This window comes from Enoplosus armatus, chromosome 4, assembly GCF_043641665.1.
Source record: "Enoplosus armatus isolate fEnoArm2 chromosome 4, fEnoArm2.hap1, whole genome shotgun sequence".
Classification (NCBI taxonomy): domain Eukaryota; kingdom Metazoa; phylum Chordata; class Actinopteri; order Centrarchiformes; family Enoplosidae; genus Enoplosus; species Enoplosus armatus.
Genome location: NC_092183.1, coordinates 16,914,947 through 16,938,934, shown reverse-complemented (window position 1 = coordinate 16,938,934; position 23,988 = coordinate 16,914,947). Strand labels below are relative to the sequence as shown.

Sequence of the window (23,988 nt, the reverse complement as noted above, 5' to 3'; positions counted from 1 at the left end):
CATACCTTTATTTGTATTACATCCTCTTTTATATCCCTTGCCTTTTGTTTTCGCTATTTCTGTCATCTCCCATTTCGCATGTGTGTTTGGTTTGTGTCCTCAAGTGTTTGTTACTTGTCTGTGAATGTATGTTAGTTTGAGTGGTGGGGATTCAAGGTTGCACTGGCCCCCTTCTCCTTGTCTGGCATTTCCTATTTTTGATCCATCTAAGGGATGTTCAGGACACAGCATAATTGGAATGTTAAGTGATTTTCTATTTGTGATGATTACCCTGAACAATAAATCTGAAATAACCTTCTTTGTCCAGTCAGAGGAAGGGGACAGGCAAGGATTTACTCTCTCTCGTACTCATTAACCCACGGCCCTTTTTTGGCTGAATGAAGAGAAGAGCCTGACTAATTAAAGGACATTTTTCTAGAGGGAAACAGTGGCACACCTATGCTATGCCCTTCTCAATGATGCAGTAAAACAAAAAAAGCTAATGGGGAGGAGATGTGTACACCTATAGATTTCTTCTGCTTGCTGCCCCCTTTTTACCCCATTACCTCCACCTCGTTCTTAATGCTCTGCCTTACCAACATAGTTTGGGCTCACTATTTTACTTGAGTACTTGTTGCTTGTTCCAAAGCAATGTTTATACTCCATGTATTTCCCTCAGGGACCATTAAAGTCATTATGTAAATCATTACATCAGTTTTATTTAACAACAAGAAAAAATGTGTTGTATCTTCAGAAACCCGAATTAACTTTAATTGAATTATCAGGAAAGGAAATAGTGATGCCGAATGTTCTTGGGTACTTACAGTATTTTGACCATTTATTGTTGCTACTAATTTAGTCTCAGATGAGGATAACTATTAATGATACTGTAGATCAGGTGTTAGTGGTGAGATATACATTATTTCTGGATATGTTAACATCTGATTGATATTGAGGGGGGAAACGAACAAAAATGGTGTCTTATATTTAAAAACTGATACCTTCAATTTGTTACTGAAAGTCAGTATTTCATCACATCACTGGCTTCTGGGCATGGGTGGCAATGCTAGTTAACAAGCCCCGGGTCAGCATGAGGATTGAGGTGAATCCAAAATCGAATCTGTCCCAGTCATTTACATCAGAAACCAATGCTGCGTACGTGCAGTCGTTCAACCAAAAGGTCAGAGTCCCTTTGTGTTCCACCCAATATGCTAATCCCTTGGCTCTGGGCTGATCTGGGGGTTTCTATCATTGGCTCAGTTTCCTGAATTTTGGCTTTGAATGATCACACAATCTGAAAGCACATGCACTTGGTGCAAAACATACACACCCAAGCACACACAGGCCCGACAGTAGACGCATATAATGCTCCTTTTTAAAGGACATCTATATCAATAACCCATACACAGCTGGATCTTGAATGAAAACAACACTTGCGTTGCACACGAAGGTACGGACATACACAACACACACAGGGAGGGCAGCCCAAGAGGTGCTGCACATCACAGAGGGGAGCTAGCAGTGAACCTGGATAATGCCCTGAGTGGTGCATAAATATGGGTGCCCGTACGAGTGGGTGCATGTGAGGTCGTCGCGCCCTAGCAGTGCACTGCTCTGTTCTCCTCGGACAGAGATAATTCCCTCCCTCTGGGGTTCAAGAGGTCACTGGATGGTGGGATGGAGCGATGAGAAGAGGGGAGTAAAAGAGAAGAGATGGGATTTAGAGATCAGCGCCTGCTGGGCCAGGTTATATAGACCAAATGGGTCAGACGAGGGGCAACTGACGTCACTGCCAGGAGACAAAATACAGACTGAAGGTGAGAGAAAAGAAACAAGGGAGGGAATAAGCAAAGGCAGAGATAGAAAGACTCATCCATTGACTGAGACAGAAAAAGAAATAGGCAAAGAAATAAAGTATGAGAAACGTTCAATTATTTAAATCCCGTTGACTGCTGACGAGAAAGCACAGGGTAGAACTGTGGAAAAGAAAAACAAAAAGACAGGTAGGGTATGAATGGAGTGAATACAGATGGAGGAGAGGAGATGAAGAGATGTACGTGGAGATAGATGAGTAGCATAGTGAGGAGAAGTGAGTGAGCGAGAGAAATGCGAATGATGGTGTACAGCTGGCAGCCTGTCACAGTCTCCAAGGTGTCTCCTGTCACTGTGCTGGCCTGCTGTCACACTCTAGTGGCCTGCCCAGAGCACACATACACACACACAGACATACACACATGCGCACACACACATACAGAGTACACTATGGTCATGAATAAACCATCCTAATCCATAGAGATTATACAGCAACTGGAGGAGATGGGAGAGAGACAGACACAGAGAGAGTGAGCAAGAATTGATACTCAGGACTACTTTCTGAGAAGTTAGGTTGCAGGCTGTCATGTGTGTTATGGTTTAGGAGACTTTTGTACACTTAGCACAGAGTTTCTATCATGGGACTCAGTCCTGTGTGTTTTCAGAAAGAAGAGGTGAAGATACTGTTTTACGATTGAATGGAGCCAATTGTTTGTGATCGCAAATATCCAAACTACACATATTTTGTTTAGTATTTCCATTCAGATCTATATAACAGCTTCCTAGAAAAGAAAGTTAAAAAACATTACTTATTTTATTATTCAACCACTTTTTTTATACTAATAAAACAACTTGATAAAAATAATAAAAAAAGTTGGCCAAAGTTGAGAGTGTGTTATTTTAATGCAGGTTTTTGAACATAGCGAGTACGCACCCCTTTTTAAAGGCGCTGTGTGTGTATTCCTGTCACACTTCCTGTGTAGTGGATATGGGCACCTATGAGGGACCGATTTGGTCCTCATGAAGGCTCCATTAGATCACCCTGCCATCAGCTGAGTGCAGTGTTTTGTGTCCATTACTCTCTGAGTGTGTGTGTGTGTGTGTGTGTGTGTGTGTGTGTGTGTTTGTTGTTTATGTGAAAGAAGCAGGCTGGCTTCCACTCTGACTTGCAGAAGGCAGCAGGTGGTGGACACACACACACACACACACACACACACACACACAAAGAAGGCCTTAAAAGCATCTCTCAGAGGTAGAGGTAGAGCTGAAACCTGCTTGTCATTTACACACTCAGAGAGCCCTGTTAGCTTAATGGTTAGCTTTAGCACTTAGCTACTTTAAAGGATCTTTTAGAACTTTGTTTCTGCATAATGTTGCTGATGTGATTTAAGTGAAACAAGTCACTATGCAACAATGTGTATTGCTGTGTGTGCGCATGGGTACATGTATGTGAGCATATCCAGCACAAATCCAAACACACACAGAGACACACATGCAGCAGAGGTGGGGGGGAGTCAAATCTGTTTACATGTTTGTTTCTCTGTCTGCCTTTAGTTCAATGGCGCCATTGATCGGCGGACAAGCTGCTTGAAGTGATGATGCTATGCGTCAGAGGCAGCCGATGTGATGTGCCATCCTTTTGTCACGTCGCCCTTCTCTAATCCCAGCCAGCAGGCCTTGCCTTTATGTGACTGCTGTTATGCCTGCGGTCTCCCACAGCACTGGGGCTGTGTGCTATGTGTGTGTGTGTGTGTGTGTGCATTTATGCAAGAGTTTGTGTGCACATGTGTGTTGTTGCCTTGACAAATCTATTCAAACCCCGGCCTCCCTGCCTCCATTGGTGGTGATGGTGGAGGTGAAGGGGGAGGGAGGAGGGCCCTTTGAAAGACTCCCCTCCTTCCCCTCTATCCAGCCGCCTTCAGCCCACTGCTCCACAGCCCAGCTGACATCTTCCTTGAGACAGACTGAATGAATTAAAGGAGATACAATGAGACACTTGATGTAGCAGTCAAGGAGCCCCACAGCTTCTGTGCAGCTCTACACCGCTCTGCCCTCAAGCCCAGGCTCAGAGGAGAGCACATCTAGGGCAAAGCAAAGGATCTAAAAATACACAATATGCCACTGTTTACCAAGATGACTTGTCATCTTCCCCCAACACTAAGCCCCCCGTCCTCCTCCCCTCCATTTCCCCTCATCTCTCTGCCGATCTTTCTTCAACCTCTTTGGCTCCTCTTATGCTATACCCCTTCCAACTGCTGGTACTTTTGACTGACAGAAGGGATGAAGAAATTAAATATAGAGGGAGAGAGTGAAAGGGCTTTTCTACTATTTAAGAGGCGGATTCCGTTTGTATTTCAGTTGATTTTTATTTATTTTGATTGGATAGGAATTCACATCAGCTAAACTGACCTTTTGTACACATTTCCCAACTGAATTTTGTTTTCTTACTTGTTGATATTACTATTTCTTACTTGTTGATATTTGCTAAGGATTTGCGTACATGGGCCAGATGTTTCATCATGATCATCTCTTGCAATGAGTTTCTATGTTTCTCTAAGCTTAAGCTTACAGTAAATAAATCATTGTGAGACAAAAGAAGATGTAGTACATGTCAAGCAGACAGTAACTGAAGACATTTGCTTTGACATAGCTGCAGAATCTTATCTAGACAAAAAGCAACTGCCAAGAGAGGCTCATTTAGGCATCAAGTATATTCAGTGTCCCTGTGTACTTTTACATATTCATACAGAAAAAGATCAACATATCTGGGAGTAGTTTATGTGGAGGGGGTTACTTAGGGATGATAGCTGAGTAGAAGTGTGATGTGACCCTGGATGTTTTGCATGTATGGAGTGTGTGTGTGCGTGTGTGTGTTTTGGAGGTGTTGAAATGGGAGATGTTTCATAGATTTGTCTATCCAGTCCCTCCTCTTTCAGGGCCTTGGGAGTCAGGGTTGCTGAGGGCAAAAATGCGAAAACACGTGTGCGTTTGTGTGTGTATTTGAGTCTGAAGGGTTCACGGGAGACCCCCCGCCATGCAATCACTGACCCACACAAACACACACACACACACACACAAGCATGCACAACACTGTAATGACTGTCAGGGGGCCAGGGTGAAAGTAAACAAGGGCAGATAAGCAGTGATTCAGAAGGACGCCAGCTGCACATTCTAATCTCTTTACATTTTCTCTTTCTTCTATTGAACTTTTATCTTATCTGAGGAACGTCTTCTCCAAGCATTCCTTCTCAGCCTCCCTCTCTCCCTTTTCCCTTGTTTTCGTCCTACCAATCCACATTGCATGGTCAAAAGGGAAAACACAAGTTGATATGTTGTCATCTGCTGACCCAGAGAATGAAAACTCAAAGCATGGGGAAAGATGCGTTGTTTTGTAGCATGGCATTGATACATTTCAGTAGTTGAACATTAGGTTTGACCCTAACATGTTGAAATAACCGAATAGGTATAAAGAGGGTGCGCCACACAGACAGGAAGATGAAGACAGCAAAAACGGATAAATAGGTCTTCTCCTCTTTCTGACAGTAGAGATGTCAACCACAGGGGGTTTGAGAGGACTAGGGGTGTTTGCAGGGGGTTATGGGTCAGCAAGCTGGGCAGACACCCTCCCCCAGGGCACCCACTGATCTACCATGGTAGAAGGCCTCAGCTCTTCACCACAAACAAACGCCAAGCTGTCTGAGCAACATGTCACAGAGCTTTTAATTGCTTGTTCCTGTCTCTCTTTCTTTCACTGCCCCCCCCCCCCCACCCCCCACCCCCCGCTCAGCCATACGCACACCTCTTTCTCGCTTACTGTCTCTCCTCTTGTCCTCCGCACCTGTCGCCCATTTCTTTGTCTCCCTTGCCTCCCTATTTGCTCTTCCTTCTTCCTTTCTTTCTCCTTTTTTTTTGCTTTTTTCTTTCTAATATCTCTTTGAATTTCAATTAAACCTGCTAGATTTCCATAAAGTTAAACAAAATAATGCTTTTGAAGCATCAAGATAAAAGACGTACATTTTTACATCAAATCCCTTCCCTCATTATATTTCCATCTTTGAGCAAATATTTCTTTGTGTTTGTGGGAGTAATATTGGAGGGTGCTGGTTGCCACATATTCATTTCCTGTACACAAACCCTCCACATGCCAATAGCAGTCTATCTGGAAGTCATTTACATCTTTTGTAGAAGCAACATATAGCTGTGATGAGAAGTCTGTCCTCAGAATTTTCAATTGTCATTGTCTTTTTTTCCTCTCCCCACAGCACTGTCGTAACTGGGTATCGAGTCCAGAGCCCCTGGACACACTACTGGATCCCATGCTGCCAGACTGCCCCAGAGTCTCTGCAGGTATCAAACACACTATGTATGAACATACTCTAACAGTAATAACATTATAACTCCGCACTAAAGGTCTACTTACTGCATAATCTGATATCGCTTTCAGTTTCCAAATACAATGATTGTTCAAGGAATAGAGTACTCGCACTGTAGTTGTAGGTCAAAATGTAACAGATCACATGCAGGCAATAGGCGCTATGTCAATGTTAGCTAAAGCAAGTGTTTATTCTGCATTCAAAGGTGAAAAATGAAATCAATGTTGCATTGTTGGTTATGTAGTCGGAAGCTGTAGTTGGGAGTGCTGAGAAACTGGCACTACTGGAGGGTCACAACCAGTGACGTAGTAATAATTAAAATAATGGGTTAAGTATGAGTTTTGATTTTCACAGTCCATTACTGCCCATTACTACAGGTCCCTTAAATGTAGCTTAAAAACCCACAAATCAAGTTTAGGTGGTTTTATTAGACACTATATCCTATACTATGTCACAGCTGAGAGTAAGGTGGATACAATATACCAACTTGAGACTGTCACTAAGGAAGCAGTTAACTTAAATTATTTTATAGCACAAATCTGCATAAATGACAGATATGCAAAATCAGAATCAGAAATACTTTATTGACCCCCAGGGGGAAATTACACAATACAAATACATTCCTGTGTTTGTTGTGCCTGTGTATGTGTTCATCAACAGCTTACAGCAGTGCAGTGCAGTGCAGTGTGGTGTGTATGTTTAACTGTATTTGTTCTTGTGTGTATATGTGTGCACATGCTTGTGGATGTTGGGTGGATTGGAGGTCTTAGTAGGGCTGATTGAGAAGGATCATTGTCAGAGGAACTGAGAAACTGAAGCAGTGGCAGATTATCTTGAAACACAAATACTCACAGAAACAGAGGCTGTCTCACACACGCTACAGAAATGTGCCGTTTGATTTTGTTTCTATTTTCGTCTTCTTCGTCGCGCCCTCTTTCTTTTTCATCATCTACTCTGTCTCCTATATTCATTAATCCTCTCCTGTGGTGTTTGGCTTCCTGTCCCTGTGCCCTCTCTGTGGTTGACTGGCCTTGATGATGTCACGGCCATCATGAGAATGTGTCCTTAATGTAGGATTAGGGATGAAAGCTGTAATCCTCAACATGACCGTTGATAAGAGATGATGATTGCAGTGTTGTTTCAAGAGTGACACACATGCATGGCATGCACGTACAGGCACACACACACATACACACACACAGAAACAAAAGGAAAGTCAAGCTTTAAACAGGAAATAGATATGTCATAAGTAAATATTAAATGCACCTATTTTTACATTACGTGTTTATTTAAGCATTGATTGTTACACGTGTACGCACATACAAACATACTTGCACACTCACATCCTCGTCGCGTCACTCATTTCCAGCATCGCTCTGAAGGTCCTGCTTTGTGATTTCATTCTCTTCAAAGCCCCTCAGTGACATCATGGTGTATGTATAGGTCATCTTACACATGCTCCACATGTCAGTGAATACATCTCTCACTCTGCAATCTCATCGCGGACACTAAAAACACCATGTTCCACACGGAGGTGTGTGGGTGGGTGGCCTTAACATCTACCAGTGAATCAGCTCCTTGAAATGTCATCTTGCCTTCAATACAAAACCCATACTGTATTTCATGTTCAAATGTCAGTTTTTTTTACCTTGATGTTTTATGTCTCTTCTCAGTGACTGCTGTCGGTCAAAAGACAGCAACCTTTGAGCCAAGATATCGAGGTCTACTTTCTGAAACTGTTGGCATGCCTGACATTGTCCCAACACAGACCTGTCTGACACAGTGTCCATCTGTATGTATGCACTATTGACTTGTGCTCTATTGACTTTTGCTACTTTAACCAAGCTGAATAGATCTGAATCTCTGGCCTGTTAACAGAGCTGCCAACTCTGCTTGTCTCTGGTCTTTTGGTGGCAGCTTCTGATGTCAAAGGTTGTCTCAGTCGTCTTTGTGTCCTTGGCAGCCTGGCAGGTTCACAGGCAGCAGCCATTGTGGCGAGAGTCACAGCAGAGCCACAGAGGTGACGAGGTTGAGAGAAAGTGGAGGGAAGGCTGTCAGGGCATCGTGGCCCTGCACTTCAATCAACACACATACAGCTCCCAACAGTCACCTCTTCTGCTACTATGACTGCTGTTGTCTGGGTTGCTATGGTAAGAGTGTGTGTGTGTGTGTGTGTGTGTGTGTGTGTGTGTGTGTGTGTAGGTGGGGGTAATCAGGGTTGACCAAGTGTCTCAGCAACACAGAACAGACCGGTGAATCCTTGTTGTCATGCACACACAAGCGCATGCACATATGCAGACACACACATCACAGTGTGAAACACCGCTCTTGTGTGGAGCCAGACTGAGCCAGGCCCGGGGCGACTCGGCTGCTGTGGAGAATGGCATGTGATCAGACACGCACACACACACACACACACACACTAAGATGTCTGAAGGCTAACAAAGTATTGGATTTGTGCTTGAATATGGGCACTGGGACAGGTCGGGCAGCATGATGGGAGAACGGGTTGAAGGACGAGTCTTGCCGTGGCTCTCTTTCTGTCTCCGCGTCTGTTCTTCTCTCTCTCCTTACTCGTCTTCTGTTTCTGACTTTCTCTATACATCTCCCTCTCCCTCCTCCGCTTGCGTTCTGCCTCCCTGTGTGGTGCAGTGATGATATGATGATTGTGTTTTCCATGCTGGTAGACTCTTGGCAGAAGGAGCTAGGGAGAAGTGGAGGCAGAGCTTGTCTGTTATTCCTAATCATCTGTGAAGCAACGCCGGTATACCAGCATGGCACTCTGACGGGGCTGGAAGGACCCAGAGAGGGAGGGAGAATAACGCGTAGCGGGGGTGTCCACTGACATCTCCATTTCTTGTTTTAAATGTGATAAAACCTGGACCCAGTCCCTTCGCATTTGACTGGCTAGCTTCCCCCCCTTTCATTTTTTTAAAATTATTTGTCTTAATCTTTTTTCTTTTCACTCCATTCTCTTTTTTCCATCTCGCAAAAGGAATTTGTTCCCCCAAGAAGGTCATTGCTGTGGTGTTTGGCTGTGGCCTGGCACACTAGCAGAATTTTATCAGTTAGGAGCACGCCGAACACAGGCTAAATATGCAGATAAAGTGGAACCAATCTCCTGCTGGAAAAGCCCTCTTTGTGTGTGTGTGTGTGTGTGTGTGTGTGTGTGTGTGTGTGTGTGTGTGTGTGTGGTGGAGTAGCTACAAGGCTGACAGAGAAATACGTTGGGGAGTGGGGTGCTGGTTAAGTGGGCCTTTGCATAGACCTTCCCAAGATGTAATCATTCCAAACCTACACTGCCGTTTAGATGCCAAGAGAAGGATAAACCCAAGATGGGAGAGAATGAGGGTGACGAGTAATAGATGGATGAAAAGAGAGGACAAACTCAGTCTTGCTGTGATTTTTCTTGTAAGGGCTCCTCTGTTTTTGTTGCTTAGTTTATTGACTTTTTTCTGGTGAGATGGATGATCAGTTGTTTGATCAGTAAAGATGCTATTTCAAAGGTGGGAAAACCCCGTTTGCTAATAACACACACATACATAAGCACACACACACACACACGTACACACAACTTCCTCTTGGGTGATTACTCATTGTCCAAGCTGATTATTAATTACAAAGGGAGAGCTCTCTGAAGGTAAACACTGATTAATGGCTAACAAAAGTAAGTTAATGTCTTACCTGTACTTTAATTACCAACCCTGCTCTGTTACAAGCATCCCAACACAAGGATGTAATTAACCCTAATGGACTTCAGAAAGAGACTCACTTTCATTTTCTTACACAACATAAATATGCTTCTGGATGTAATTTTTTTTATGTGCCCACCTTCCTGCTTTCATACAAGGTTTTCCATAATTAAAAGTGAGGATTCTTTTGAAAGGATTTCTTGATTTTTGTATCTTGAATTAAAATAGCAGGGAGTTGGCTGGAAAAGTGATGCAATATTGTTATAGAAATGAGAAATAATTCCTGTGCAATGACATGGGAGGTCACTCTGCCTTTCTTCTTTACCTAAGGCTCATACTTCTGTAGCTCAGTATTATTAATGTACCAAGATACCACAGAGACACAAAAGAGTGCTTGAGAATAAAAGCAGACAGGCTGATACAGAGCGTGCACACACACACACACACACACATTGCCATGCTATTATTGCGAATATGCTCTGTCCTGCTGTAGGTTTGGCTTGACTGTAACCCTCACCTCCCTGATCCACGCACTGCTGACCGTGAAACACCTCTAGCTGTCTGCACCTCTTCTCCCCACACACACACACACACACACACACACACACGCCTTATTGATGTTTGTGTGACTTAACTCTTTAAGAGGAAACTCAGGCCCACTCATATTAACCCCACCCATTCCAACCACTGTTTTTTCAGCTTGGGAAGGTGGAAGTCCGCTGCCTCGATGGAAGACCACATGAAAACGTATATGTGTTTGTGCCTGTGTTTTCACATATGTGTTTCAGTGTTTTCGTAGCCTGACCGGCACACTTTGTGCAAGTGTTGCAGGAAATAGACAAGTAAACTCCGGTGAACCGGACCCTAACCTCTGACCTGGATTCACTGAGGTTGGATCAAGCTATTGTCTGGGTCACATTTGTGAGCATATCATAATGATGTGGAAAATGCTGACACCAAGGACTCCTGATGTCTGGGATTGGTATGTCCGTCAGAAACTAGTAATAAAGTGCTGACTTGTGAGATGGAATAACAATTTGGTTTGATTTGTGGTTATACTTTGATATCATAAACTACAACCATATGATCAGAATACCAACTTATAATAGATTTCTTTTAGTTGAGTAGTGATTCAAGAGTTCTCTTTATAATGTTTCCATGTACGTAATTATTCCTTTTGAAACCCAACCATCAAACAGTGACAATCTCTGACAATTTATTTTTCTTTAGTGACTGAGCAAATCTCAGACAACACTTTAACCCATTGCACCAGTTTACCACCCTCAAACTAGGCGGAACAGTGAAGGGGTCATGTAGAAGGCATAGAGTTGGAGAGAGAAGAAAAGTTGTGTCAGAAATGAGTGGTTGGTTTTGGATAGAAATGGAGACTATGTCATGCCAGTGCAGAGATCTTTTTATCTATTCCGTTTTTTTCCTTCTTATGGAGTTGTGTGATTTGTGTTTTGCAGACTCTGAAGGGGCAGATTTAGTTACAGAAGCTTTATGCCATGATATTACTTGGGGAACTAAATCTTCAGCAGCTTGAAGTCTTTTCAGCAAGAACAAAACAAACTTTCTCGACCCTGGTAAAAAGAATTATCTTGATTTTACAATAACCAGCTAGACTTTATTGGAAGTCTCAGCCAGGTGTTTTTTTTTTTTTATTCTATTGTATGGATACCCAGATTTTAAGACACCACCAGTAACAGTTTTAAAATCACACAAGTTTTATGTCATGTTAGAGCTGGAAAACAACTTCAAAATAACAAAACTGTAAATGTCAAACTGAAGGTTCAGGTAGACAGTGAGACCTATTTGGCTGTGGATCATAGTCCGTAAACTTAAAGGAATGAAATCTGTTTTGACAGGCTAACAAATATGTTTACAATTAAAAAGCCCCAACGTCTGATTTACAGACATTACACATTAGATTTGGAAAGGTCATGGTATCTTACAGCTGGGGAATAGGTAGCTTGTTTGGTCCTGGATAACTGTGTTTAGATGTGTGTATGTACAAGTCAGAAATGAAGGTTATGCATTGTAACTATAGTTCTATGAGCACAGGCAGAGAACTTCTGACATATGGATTGCAATGTATTTAACTCTCAGCTGAATTGGCTGGAGTGGTACGTTGGCTCATTATCAAGAGTCGGGTGTATAAGAGATAAACAGAGAATATGAAAGGAGTGTGTTGACTTTACAGAATATCTTCCCTCTCAGCTTTTGTTTTCTTATACTTTTACTTTTATTTGTGTGGATTTTCTGACTTCTAATTCGGAGTCATTGAAAGGTAGATGAATACGTTTTAGGTCAAGACAGCTGTAAGGAAGGAAAAATCTGTTTCTCTCTGATTAAAGATGTGTGAATGTGATTCTTTATTAATGTAGAAATACATTAAGACACAACATTTCAGCATAAATTAAGAATGACATTGAAGCTGAAGCTTGAGATGCTTCTTGAAAATAGTGTGTATAATATGGATTGCCATACCATTTATTTTTCACTGCCAAGTGTGCATAGATTTTTGAGGAGGTGACTAAATGAAATGGTTCAGGCCATGACAGAAATGTTGTGTTTTCTCTGCATTTTTGCCTTGTTTTTTGCCTATGAATGATGGTCTGACTTGGTCTGATGCCATGACCATGGCTTATTTGTATTTGCCAGTGGTGTATGCTGGTATATGCTTGTGACCACCTGTGACTGGTTTTCACACCATCATGGAGACTCACTCTACTTTGCTGCTCCCCAGTTTGGGATTATCATGCCATGCCATCTTGTGAGATTTTGTTCACAGGATAGTTAAAAGATATTCAGTCATATTATTTTTTGAAAAGAAAAGAGTATCAGCACCCGGTCTTTAAAGCACAGTAGTGAGAGGAGTATTGTACTTTGTTTTTTCCCAAGGCCAGATGTAACCCGTCTCAGTACTTTGACAGGGATAACAACCACAGAGAAAATAAACACATGGAAATGCATCCTTACATTGGGAACTTTTGTGGCAACCGTTATCATTAAACATCTGAACCAATCTTGACGGATTCCTCCACCAAATCTTAATTTTGTGTCTTAGATGCAACACTGCACCCAGTTCATTGCATTGTTCTGTGGTGACAGGGCAATCTGTTCCGTCATGTAGGTTGCCGTCTCTTAGGGACATTTCCTTTGAATCAAAGACTTGACCACTTTGACTCAATTCTTTGATTCAATTCTGGGGGACTGACCGTGTTTATTGATCTATTCCAGCGCTTTGCTTTCTGTCGGACATGTATCTTCACCCAGATCAGAAAAAAAGATATGCCTACGGTCAATAGACAAGTCTTTGCTACCGGTCCAAGACAAGGGTGTTTCCATTCGTCTGTCTTAACTGACAAACAGGAGGAAATGAAGTTGATCAATAGGTCAAGCTAATAATTGTACAAGCTTGTCAATGTTAAACACCATATAATTCTTGAGTAGTGATGTGAGGTTCTTGAAATGTGGAGTGTTGCATTAGCTTATGTTTACAACTCACTTGAGTTGTGTGAAGATATTGTTTTAGTAATAACTGATGTAATGACATTTATATTAGTAGCAGCAGTAATAGTAATAATAATAGTGTTCTTAATGCATTATTATTATTATTATTATTATTAGCAGTATTTGAGACCAATGCATTTAATTTTCAACAGCAAAATTAATGTAATGTGTCAACAATGACATTATTTAAACAAAAACAATTGGAATCAACCTCAATAGTGCACTATGTCACATGCACTTCATTGATTCATGAACTGTGATGAGTTACATCCAAGTGAAGGCAAAGAAATGACTCCAGATGGAGTGTGAAAAACCCTAATGTCATCTTTTATGTTTTCTTTTCTTTTTCTTTTTTTAAACAGCTTAACCAATCTTTTTCTTTCTTTCTTTTTTAAAATCTTTTCCGCCTTTCTACTCGGTTAACTGTTGTTCAGTGTAGGAAGATTACAATGAAATGTTGTCATACAGAAGTTCTTTTGGGGCTGGCATTTGTGTCACACTTCACATTATTGATAAAATTGGTTGAATTAATTCCACTGGAAAATATCAAAGCTTGGGCAAAACAAAAACAAAATACAAGTCTGTAAATGTTGATGCTGTTGGCTTTCAGGTATGTTTACGACTGGGCATGGATATTTTTATAAATATATATGCGTGATGTATGCATGTATGAAGGATGCTGAGAAGATGCGGAGTGTGATTTATAATCACATCTCATATGCAGAGCACTATTGCTTTAACAGTTTCGGCTATTGTGATTATGCTAACTAGAAGCGTGTCTGGAAAGCCCAGTCTGTGGTCTTCAGTTCACCCCTGCACTAGGTAAACTCTATCCAGGAGGCATTTTATCCTCTCCTCCTTTCTCATACTCTACCCATCATCCTGGGGAAAAGAAGAAAGGGGAGAAACAAAAAGGGAAAGAGTCTGGCATGCATAAATGAAAGTTCAACAAGGTTCAATGAAACACTTATACAATTTGCTGCAATATAGTGGGGTTTTATAATCTCATTATCATCTTAGTGCCAGATTTGCCCATGAGGGCTGTTCCGTATTCACTCTTATTAGCTCCTCAGATTTGTCCATTTGTCCTTCTGCTACCCGCCTCGCAGCCAATCACTGGGACAGTATCTCTAATAAATACCCCCCCACCCCTTCTTGTTTTATCTCCACTTTTATTTTTTCTCTTGCCATACCTCCTACTGCTTTATTTATGATTTTTTTTTTAACTTTTACTTGCTTTGGGGCAAACACCAAGCATTGTATTCATCAGTTTGCTAATAACTGTATATATGTCTTTCTATACAAGTTATTACACTTTAAACACATCTGTATCTACAATATACAGTATCTAAGCCATTATATTGTATATATGCTGTGACTTAAATACCACATATGTGTGACTTTAGGACATACTTTTTCACCCACATACAAGTAGTAAGGTTCAGACGGCAGGCAGAATTGTATTTGTATTTGTAACTGAAACATTTGAGAAACAAATACTGTAAATATTGTAAACATTGTGACCATTTCTTCATATTACTCACTGGAAATTTCAATCTGTGTACATTTTGAATGAATGGCATCAATACAGTTCCACAGTACACTGTATGAATTTACTTTAATAGTGTTTTTAATCTTCTTTCGTGTTCAAAGCTTTCCTCTCTGAGTATGCAGGGTCAGATGGGGGAGCTAACGTACAGAGTACAGTAGAGCAGGCCACAGGCTGCTTTCGAATCCACAAGCCTCTGAGCTGCTGTGGGTAGTGTCCATCCCTGGTCACTCAGAGGGCATCCCCAGATTAGTGCTTCATGGACATGGATCTCATTTGCCCATATGGCCTCTTCTCATTGACTCGATATAGGCTCTAATCTGCCCAGCCTTTACCCCTGACCTCGACATGTGGCAAACCACTTAGAAAAAAGAACACACAAAGCATGCATATACCATATTTGAAGGCTACAGCATCAACAGGATCAAGTGTAAAGATGAGGATAAAAAACGATGGTGACATCAGCGGCTGTTTGGGATTTTAGCTATTTTACTCCAATGCAAGTTGTGGTTTAGTCAAAAAGCAGGAAGTACCATAGTAACATGCAATGTTCTTGTGGCTGTAGACTGGTTTTAGGTACATTCCCTGGTGTGGAATGAATCCAATAAGCCCCAGTGAGAGGCATGGTAAATCCTACCTACAGCTAGCATTATAACTCTTAGCAATCACCTTCATTCCATAGTCTCAGTGCCCTCATTAACAAGGCATAAATTGCCACCCAACAAGTGTTACAGTGATGTTATCCACGTAGCAACAACCCTCTGATGATACTTATCATCATTATTGGCACTGACCCTGTCTGTGAGAGGATTAGAGGATAACCAAGCCAAATAGGAAGACCTCACACCTTAATAGCCCCCATGTTTGCTCCTCATTGCTGGAGTTTTTAAAAAACTTTTCATTTCCGTTAACTGGTGCATGCATTACTTCTGAAATACGTAATCTTACTTTAGTCTAGATATTGTGAATCTTTTGGCAGTAAATGTAGTATTCCTCACATCTGCTGCCACTGGGTGAACTTGGTTGATGGGATAAAGTAGATTAGAGCAGGGAGAGGTTAATCTATTGAGTAATCATATGAGAGTGTCACCATAAATACTTATAAGGTCGCACTATCCAAAAAGGTAAAAAGCTAATTCAAGATTAAGAACATAAATGTGAATGTGTATAATTTACCTGACAATGATAGTGAAGGAAGACAAACCCACAAATACTAATGGATGTAAAAACACATTTTCAGTAATTTATGAACATGTTCATTTTTGTCAGCATAAATTAATTTACTGCAAACACTCCAGTTATACATTTAAAGCTTTAACATTAGACCAACTACTATGTTTTAAATTGTAAATTTTGGTTTTGTGTGCCCTTCAAAAAGGTCAGTAGGAGTTTAGGTGCCATCTCATCTTCATTTACCTACAGCTGTGAACAATTTGTAAATGACTCTAAATACAGACGTGGTAATTATATTGTGGTGCAAAACTTTTAATTAGATTTTAGGATTGTGATTCCCAGAAGTCTGTATTAACTGTAAATAGGTGCAAGTTAGATTTTTTTGTTATTCTACTGATCTTCTGCTGTGCTCTGTTGGACTTGTTATACATTTCTTTTTGAATGGAGACTGTTATTGTTATGGGTTCATGAGGTCAGTTCATAAGGTTTAGCTGTTAATTAACACACACACACACACACGCACACACACATACTGTATGCCCAACTAATGGATTGAAGAACTCATGCTGAGATCCAACATCTGCAAAAGCCAGCCAATTTAATATGTCACTGTGTTCATGTGTGTGTACATTGTAAGTGTGTCAGAGCGAAGGGTTTAGATGTTTCTTCTGTTAGTTTAAACCCACCACTCCTGTTCAGCTAAACCTTTTTGATATATTGTGGCAGCAGTTTTACCCCCTCTCTTCTCTTCTGCACAATTAGGTTATAATTAAATGCACATTTAATATGATTGTTGTGAAATAAAAAAGAACAAACATGGAAGCTGTGTGAATATATTTGGAATGCACATAATTGCCAAAGAGATGATTAGAAAATGAAGGAAAAAAATCATCCTTGAAAGTCCTTGAGTCATAATCAGCCTCAAATTATAATGTTTATTTGTCTTTTTTTGCTGAGAAAAGAAAATTACATCTTATTTATATAATTATGTAAACAAAAGTGATGGTAGATTCCACAACCAGCTAGGTTTTGAATATGCAGCAGTGACCTTGGATCCTCCCCTGTGCTCCATGTTGACAGATAAAAACTTTATTAACCAGCCATCTCCAGGACAGGAGACAAACCGCCCGTGAAACCGGTGCACGCTAGTATTAGAGAAATGTGGCAATTAGAGGATGATTTTTTTTCCAGTGAAAGCACCAAGGAGTAGAAAGGGGTAATAAACACAGCTTATTTGTAGCCTAGGAAGCAGCAATTATAAAATGCTTGGAGAGTTGTTGTGCTTATTGTGCCTGGGAGTAATGAGATAGGCTGCGCTGATCCCTCACTGATGCTATGGCTCATAATCCTCAACCCTCTCCCTTCTCTTGTTTATCCACCAACATCCTCTGACCATCACTGGTCTGTCACTGCTCTGGGCAGCACCCAGTGACCTTTGACCCGTGTGTCAGCTGACTTTTCATCTCTGAAAATGGTCTGGCACTGAGTTGAACCAACACGGTGATAAATGTGTCATGAAGTGCAGGGTAGTATGTTTTCCTCAGTGTGCAACTAAGTGGGGGGGTTACCACCAAACCAATCCCTCTGTAAACAATTGCCTTGATTTTAAATGATCCAATCTCCATTTATTCCCTTGTCTTACTCTCCATTCTCCCCATGTGAATTTGTCTTAAGTGGCGTCTCAAAATGAGATGACTGACATATTTCAAGCCAAGGAAACCCATTTTGTTGGATCTTGTTGTATGGTGCGTACATTCTGTCTATATCATGAGATTCTGGAGTTTAGGTTTTGTCCACTGTTGTCATATCATTTCTGGTTATATCTTTTTAGTCACTTTCTCTTAATCCTTTCATTCTTAAACTTGGGTTAATTCCCCTGAGGCCTGCTAACTGTGTCATCTGTGCCAGGTCATGTTGAGAGATGTGGTTGTGTGGTGTGAGCCTTTATACTTGGGTGAAGATATGTGTGCATGCATTCCTGCACTTACAGATACTCACCTACACTTGTGTGTATATCCTCCCAAGAAGAATGCTGTGTGTACAGGCATGTTATCTGGCTGACCTAGAGACAGACTGGTTATCACCTCTATGAGTCTCTCAGGGCTAAACTACAGAGCCAGCGGAAAAACACCACTCCTGCCTACCCCCCTGCCTCTGCATCTGTGTGCTGGTCAGCCGGCATGTCCGCCTACTGCGGGGCTCACCTCCTATCTAATCAGCATAGACAGGCCACTTGTCCACATACACACACACACACACACACACACACACAAAATGCATGTACGCTCACAGATTCAAATGCACGCCAACATGCTCAGAGATAGCCCTCCACATGGAGACACACTTAGTGATACGCCCCCAAAGACTTACGCACAAACCACACGTATACACTGACGATCACACTCACATTGATTTGGGCTTACTCTGGCTTCCCAGATATGACTAGCTGTTGCAGTGAGATGTGGGAGTGGCCCAGAGGGCACAGAAAGGGGTCTAAGGCCAAGTGGTAGACATGCAGATCAGGTAGCGGAGGGCGCCACAAGGTTGGACAGGGGGGCCTTAGGGCATAGAAGAAATACGTTGGGCCTCCTGACTCTGAGGGAAAGTCCCCTTCCCCATCCTTGAGCCTAAGTCACCTGACCGCTGTGTGGCTCTGGGCCTCCTTCCAACCACATCCACCCTAACTTGTCCCTTGTTCATATCCTAATAGAATCCCCAGCAGCCACAGAGCAGACAGTTAGTCTTATATCTACCCTTGAGATACAAATGGGTGTGGTCAGTATTCTGAGGCGCAAATTCCGAATCCATCTTTGGCGCCATTTTAATCCCCTTTTGTTTGGCTTATGAAATGCTTTTTTCTTTCAGAGTGCATGCCAGCCGACCTTCTGATGTTACATAGTTCAGCTCCCCTTTGCCCCTAACCCTGCCCTCTGAACAACATGTGGCCTGATAACAAAACCCTAAACAAAAGAGGTAGATTGCCAGGGCAGAAGAAAGGTGGGGGCTCGCACTTTGTGTCTGAAACACTTCATGAGCGCTAAGTGAGGTTGGCACCAGCTGTTGGAGCAGAGTCGAGGAGAATCGGGGGGAAGTGAATTGCGTTTGGCACCAGGCGGCTATCAGGCAGTAATTAGTATAGCTAACATCCCAGATGAAGGAGTCAAGTCTAGGTCAGGGTAAAAAACTTCAAGGGTCTTAGCGGGTAAGGGTTGGAGGCCAAGCCATGCCCCCTCCCCTCCCTGAATATAAGCTCATGCCATGCCTGCTCAGATTTGCTGAAATCTGTATTGACCTTTCACCTTGAGGTGTCGCAGCCAGTCACATGTCAGGCTGGCTCCTGTGGACCACGCTGGATGTGTTCATATTAGATTGTCTCAGTAGTTCCTACTCAAGACCTGCTCAACCTGGCCCAGAGATTTAGTCTTACACACGATGAGGCTTTTGACATAGATGTTACCTTACAGCTTAAACCCATGCTTGGCATTCCTGCCCTGCTCTGGCCCCAGGATCAACCTTTTTCTGTCACACAGACAGACCCTCAAACCAATCAACAGAGAAATGAATGCATGTATGGATGGATGAGAGAGAAATAGATTGTTTTGTACTACAATTCTGGAAATCACATTATAATCTCTTTCATATATGGCGAGGTTGGTGTGAATTTTCTGTATCAATATATGTGTGTGTATAGATGGGTGTGGGGTCACTGTGCATTCATTCCTGGTTCCTTAAAAGACCTCTAATCCTCTAATGCAACCATAATCTCTTTTAATACATTGAATATTAGTCGACAAATCACATGATAATAAAGTGATATGAAAATGTTTCTTTCGATTGACAGGGTACGCCAAGGATTTAACCCGACGGTCTTATCGTAGCTGACACTCCGTACTTGTTATGTTGACCATGTCATAAGGTTTATGTCTGATGTTGGCCTGTAACCTTCACACAGCAGGGGCTAAAAGCTCACCAACCATCTTCAATTGCCACTAAACCTTTGGGGACATAAACACAGACACAGATATGTTGATACATATGAGCAATAAATTAGAAAGCACAGTACACATACTTCATAAATTGTAATCAGGGATTTCTATGTGTTCTTATGTATCAAATACTTTCCTCTGAATAACTTTGGTCTCAAAGGAGTCAAGATAAACAAGGGTCTACTGCAAAAAAAGGTTTGAACTATGTGAACTTTGGTGCATTTCATTTATCCGGTGTGCTATTTGTAGTGCTTTTCATCTCTTGAATCCTGGCCTAGTTTCTCTATCTTGTTTTTGGAAAACATGAGCTAAGCTTTGGTGCACAAACCAGAGAGCCATTAGATCGCTGCACTGTAGGTCTGACCTCTGACCAGCTAAGCCCCTGCCCCGCCCCCTGGTAAACCCCTCACCCCAGCCTGCCCCATGCCCTACCCCATCCCCATCCCTTCTTGGAAATGATATTATGGTGTTTGGATCATCCTCCTTGTCTTCCTCCATACTGTAATCCTATTTGCTCTGTCATGTGTTGGTGTTCACAGATGGTGTGTGTGTGTGGAGGTGGTATGACACCCAGCTCACTCACAGCTGTTTGGACTAGCTCACTGGCCCCATTGTCTCTCCCACACATCCCAGAGAGGGTGGTCCTGCACAAACACACACACAGGGCCATAACCACCCAATCATCCAGAGGGGTGTTGAAATATAAATGAGTGTAATATTTTGGGTAACATCGCTCTCAGAGTTCTAAAGTTCACCCATCAGTCTTTCCCCTCTTTCCCCTCCTTCAGTGATCTTCCTCCGTACTACCGTCCCTGCGCTTGCTGTAATGAACATGTTAAGCTGAATGACTGAATGAGTGCGAAATGCGGTAGGGGGATGTAGTGCGGGGGAGTTGGGGGGCAGGTGGAGTGGGGTTGTGGGGCGGGAGGCAATGAGTTCCCACTCATTGTTGAGTCTCTGGCAAAAAGAGAGAGAGAAAGCGCTGCAGGGTGAGAGGTCCTTGGCAGTGCTCCAATAGTTGGCGTCTCAGCGTCCACATTTAGTTCCAGCTGAGTGCCCACAGTGGGCATGGCCGCACTGCCTTCACTCTGACCTCTCGACCGAGGACCACTGCTTGCCTGTTTCCACCACCCCTTTTGATTTATCCCTTTCTTCTCCTTCTAACCCCCCTCCTCCTCCTTTGTATTTTGGAAATGGCTTCATAACAGCCAAAACAGAGATGTTTCGGAATTGATTTGTCAAAGCGATGGGATGGGTTTGTGATCAGACAACCAGTGGGATGCTTTTGGGGCTTTGTTTTTTTTTAAATACAGTGCAACATATCATTCACCTCTTGATCAAAACAAAACAAAAAATATTTTTTCTGATGTTCAAAAACAACTACAGGTGGGATTTTCTCATTAATTTATTTCTGACAAATATCTGAGAGTTGCGTTCAACAAAAGGAAAGATTTGTTTTGTGCTCTCACGTGAGTGGTAATAGGGGCTTTACTTGTTAGAAACTGTTGAGTGTCATTTGTAGACAAAGGGTAAGTGATGTTTAAATAGATAATCAATGAGGATATATTGACGGGTATGTGAAAAAACAGGCCACAGACACAACATCATTATGTCTGTACTCATAATTTTACTTTGAAAATCTCTGTGAAAAATTTTCAGCACTTTATATTTTAACTTAAAATGACAATATGTTTATGAGCTGTTCTTGATCTTGTTTTAAATATTCTGTTCATGACATTTACACAAGAGGTAGAATCTTCAACAGAATGACATTCTTGCAGATAAAATATTTTGTGTTTGTTGTTTTACAAATCTGTTTTATTTTATGAATAGCTACAATCACAGGTCTCGAAGTGGAAGAGCAGGGAGTGCAGGGTTTCTCTTGTTGTATGACCTCCTTCCCCTGCACTTGAGTACTTCTCTCAAGGTGGTGCCCTTGACACTGACTCAGAGAATGTTAGTGTTGGAGCAATAACACTGTCAAGTGTTGTAGGACTTCCAGGGACAAACTCATGGAGTACTCTATGAAGACAGACCTCTGCCTGACAGCAGTTACTCTGTCCTTTTCCTCAATTCTTTACTACTATCCATCTCTTTTCTTCCATCTTTCTTCGGCACATATCCAAGTCTCTTGTTTAACCTTTGTGTATGTCCCCCTTCTCTCTACTTTTCTCCTGTCTCATTACTTTTTTCATTTTCCTGTCAGATGAAATGATTTGAGATTATTAGGTTTTGTAATTCTAAAATTCAAAGTAAAATTTCAGCTAAGTGTGTCTGTGTATGTCAGTGCGTTTTCTTTACCTGATACTGTATACTTTTAAAACACAAAAATGACCCTTTTAAGCTTTTTTTGTGAATGGAAAACTTAGAGAAAGTTAAGAGGCAAAGCAAGCATGTCCTGTAACTGGCCTGTGTAATATCTTTACTTGATTATTTATTTATTTAATCATAAACTGTGGAATTCAATGTTTTCCTGTTGGACAACTGATTGATTAACTATTACTACTGCATGTAGTTCTAGAAACTTGGTCACACAAGTGTATGTCATACTAAAGCAATGACAAGTAAATGAATTAAGATGAATTAAGGCAACTTCTATTTTTTTAAATTTCCCTGATTGATTTTATGATGTTATAGACACTAAAATAGTTTGTGGATCATTTGAAATAATACTATTCATGTGTTTTATAAATACAAATGTTTGTTTTTAGAGGTCATATCATAGCCTATTTTTCCTAGTTTCTTACAAAATCTATCATTTTAATTTCAAAAAGTTTGTTTCTGCTTCTGGAGCTCGCCTGTTGTGCTGTTGCACTGACAAGGCAGGCGCCGGGCCAAACCGGGAAGGGTCGATAGCTGTTATACGGGCAAATGCTTGCAGACAAGCAGATTTTGGGAGGCCTAATGAATTGCACCTGTATTGATCTCCATGGGAAATGCTTGTATGATACAGGAATAATTTAAAGGGGAAAAAAACTGGGTTGAAGGGGATGGAGGAGGTGGAGGTGAGCTGGGGGGGGGGGTGGCAGACGTGTTTGTACAGACTTTGTCAGGATGCAGATAGTGGGATCAAGATTGGGTATTGACGAGAGATAGGGGGCCGGGTGACTGAGCCACAGAAGCTTGAAATAAACTGTCGGAGGCACACGGCCAGTCATTATAGTGAAGCCGCCTGGCCCTGCTCAACCTTGAGCCAGTCGATAAGCTATTATAACCATGCAAATTGTGGCCAAATCAGAGACCTGACATATTGGTATTATATTCCTGTGCAGCCACCGGGTTATGCATCATTATTGGGAGCCAGCAACAATATGAATTATGCTCCCATGTTGTTTAGTGTGTTGACTCATAAAGGGAAAACACTGCAGCAGACAATAAGACAATAATGTTGTGTGCGTGTGTGTGGGTGGGTGGGTGTGCGTGTGTTTTGGGGGCATTTAATTTTTTGTGGGGGTCACAAATTGAACTACATGCCAAACTCTTGTGCCATTTCTTTTTCACATTTTTTATCAGACTTTTTCCTCTTTATTTGACTCCACCCTCCTCGTTGTCTCTCTCATTCTCTCTGTTTCTCCTCTTTCAGCGGGACGGCAGCCTGCCAGGTCATTTACTCTCAGTGTGATGCATCCAGCGGGCCAGAGTGTGGATGATGTAATTTGGGCTAAAGGCTGTGTAAACACTGCTGTGACCTTGGTTTTAGATTTGTCAATAGGGCTGGGTTGGAGAACAGAGAAGAGGATTGTGTGGGATTGAGAGCAACGTGCCCTGGCTATGATAGCTGGAAGTCTCTAGCTGACTGACTGATAACCTGAGATACCTCAGCCTTACCTCTGACCCAAGTCTACACTCCTTTAAACATCTTTCTGCTCCCTCTCATTGTCAAATCTCTCCGCTCACCTCTGCTCCAC

General features: G+C 41.9%; 1 protein-coding gene across 1 annotated transcript in view; it reads left to right on the top strand.

Moving 5' to 3' along the window:
* Positions 1-23,988, top strand: part of arb2a (ARB2 cotranscriptional regulator A) — a 149,508-nt gene that overhangs the window by 96,454 nt on the left and 29,066 nt on the right. The window contains exon 10 of the mRNA XM_070904954.1: positions 6,054-6,138. Coding sequence (XP_070761055.1) covers positions 6,054-6,138 — 85 coding nt within the window. The remainder of the gene's footprint in view (positions 1-6,053; positions 6,139-23,988) is intronic.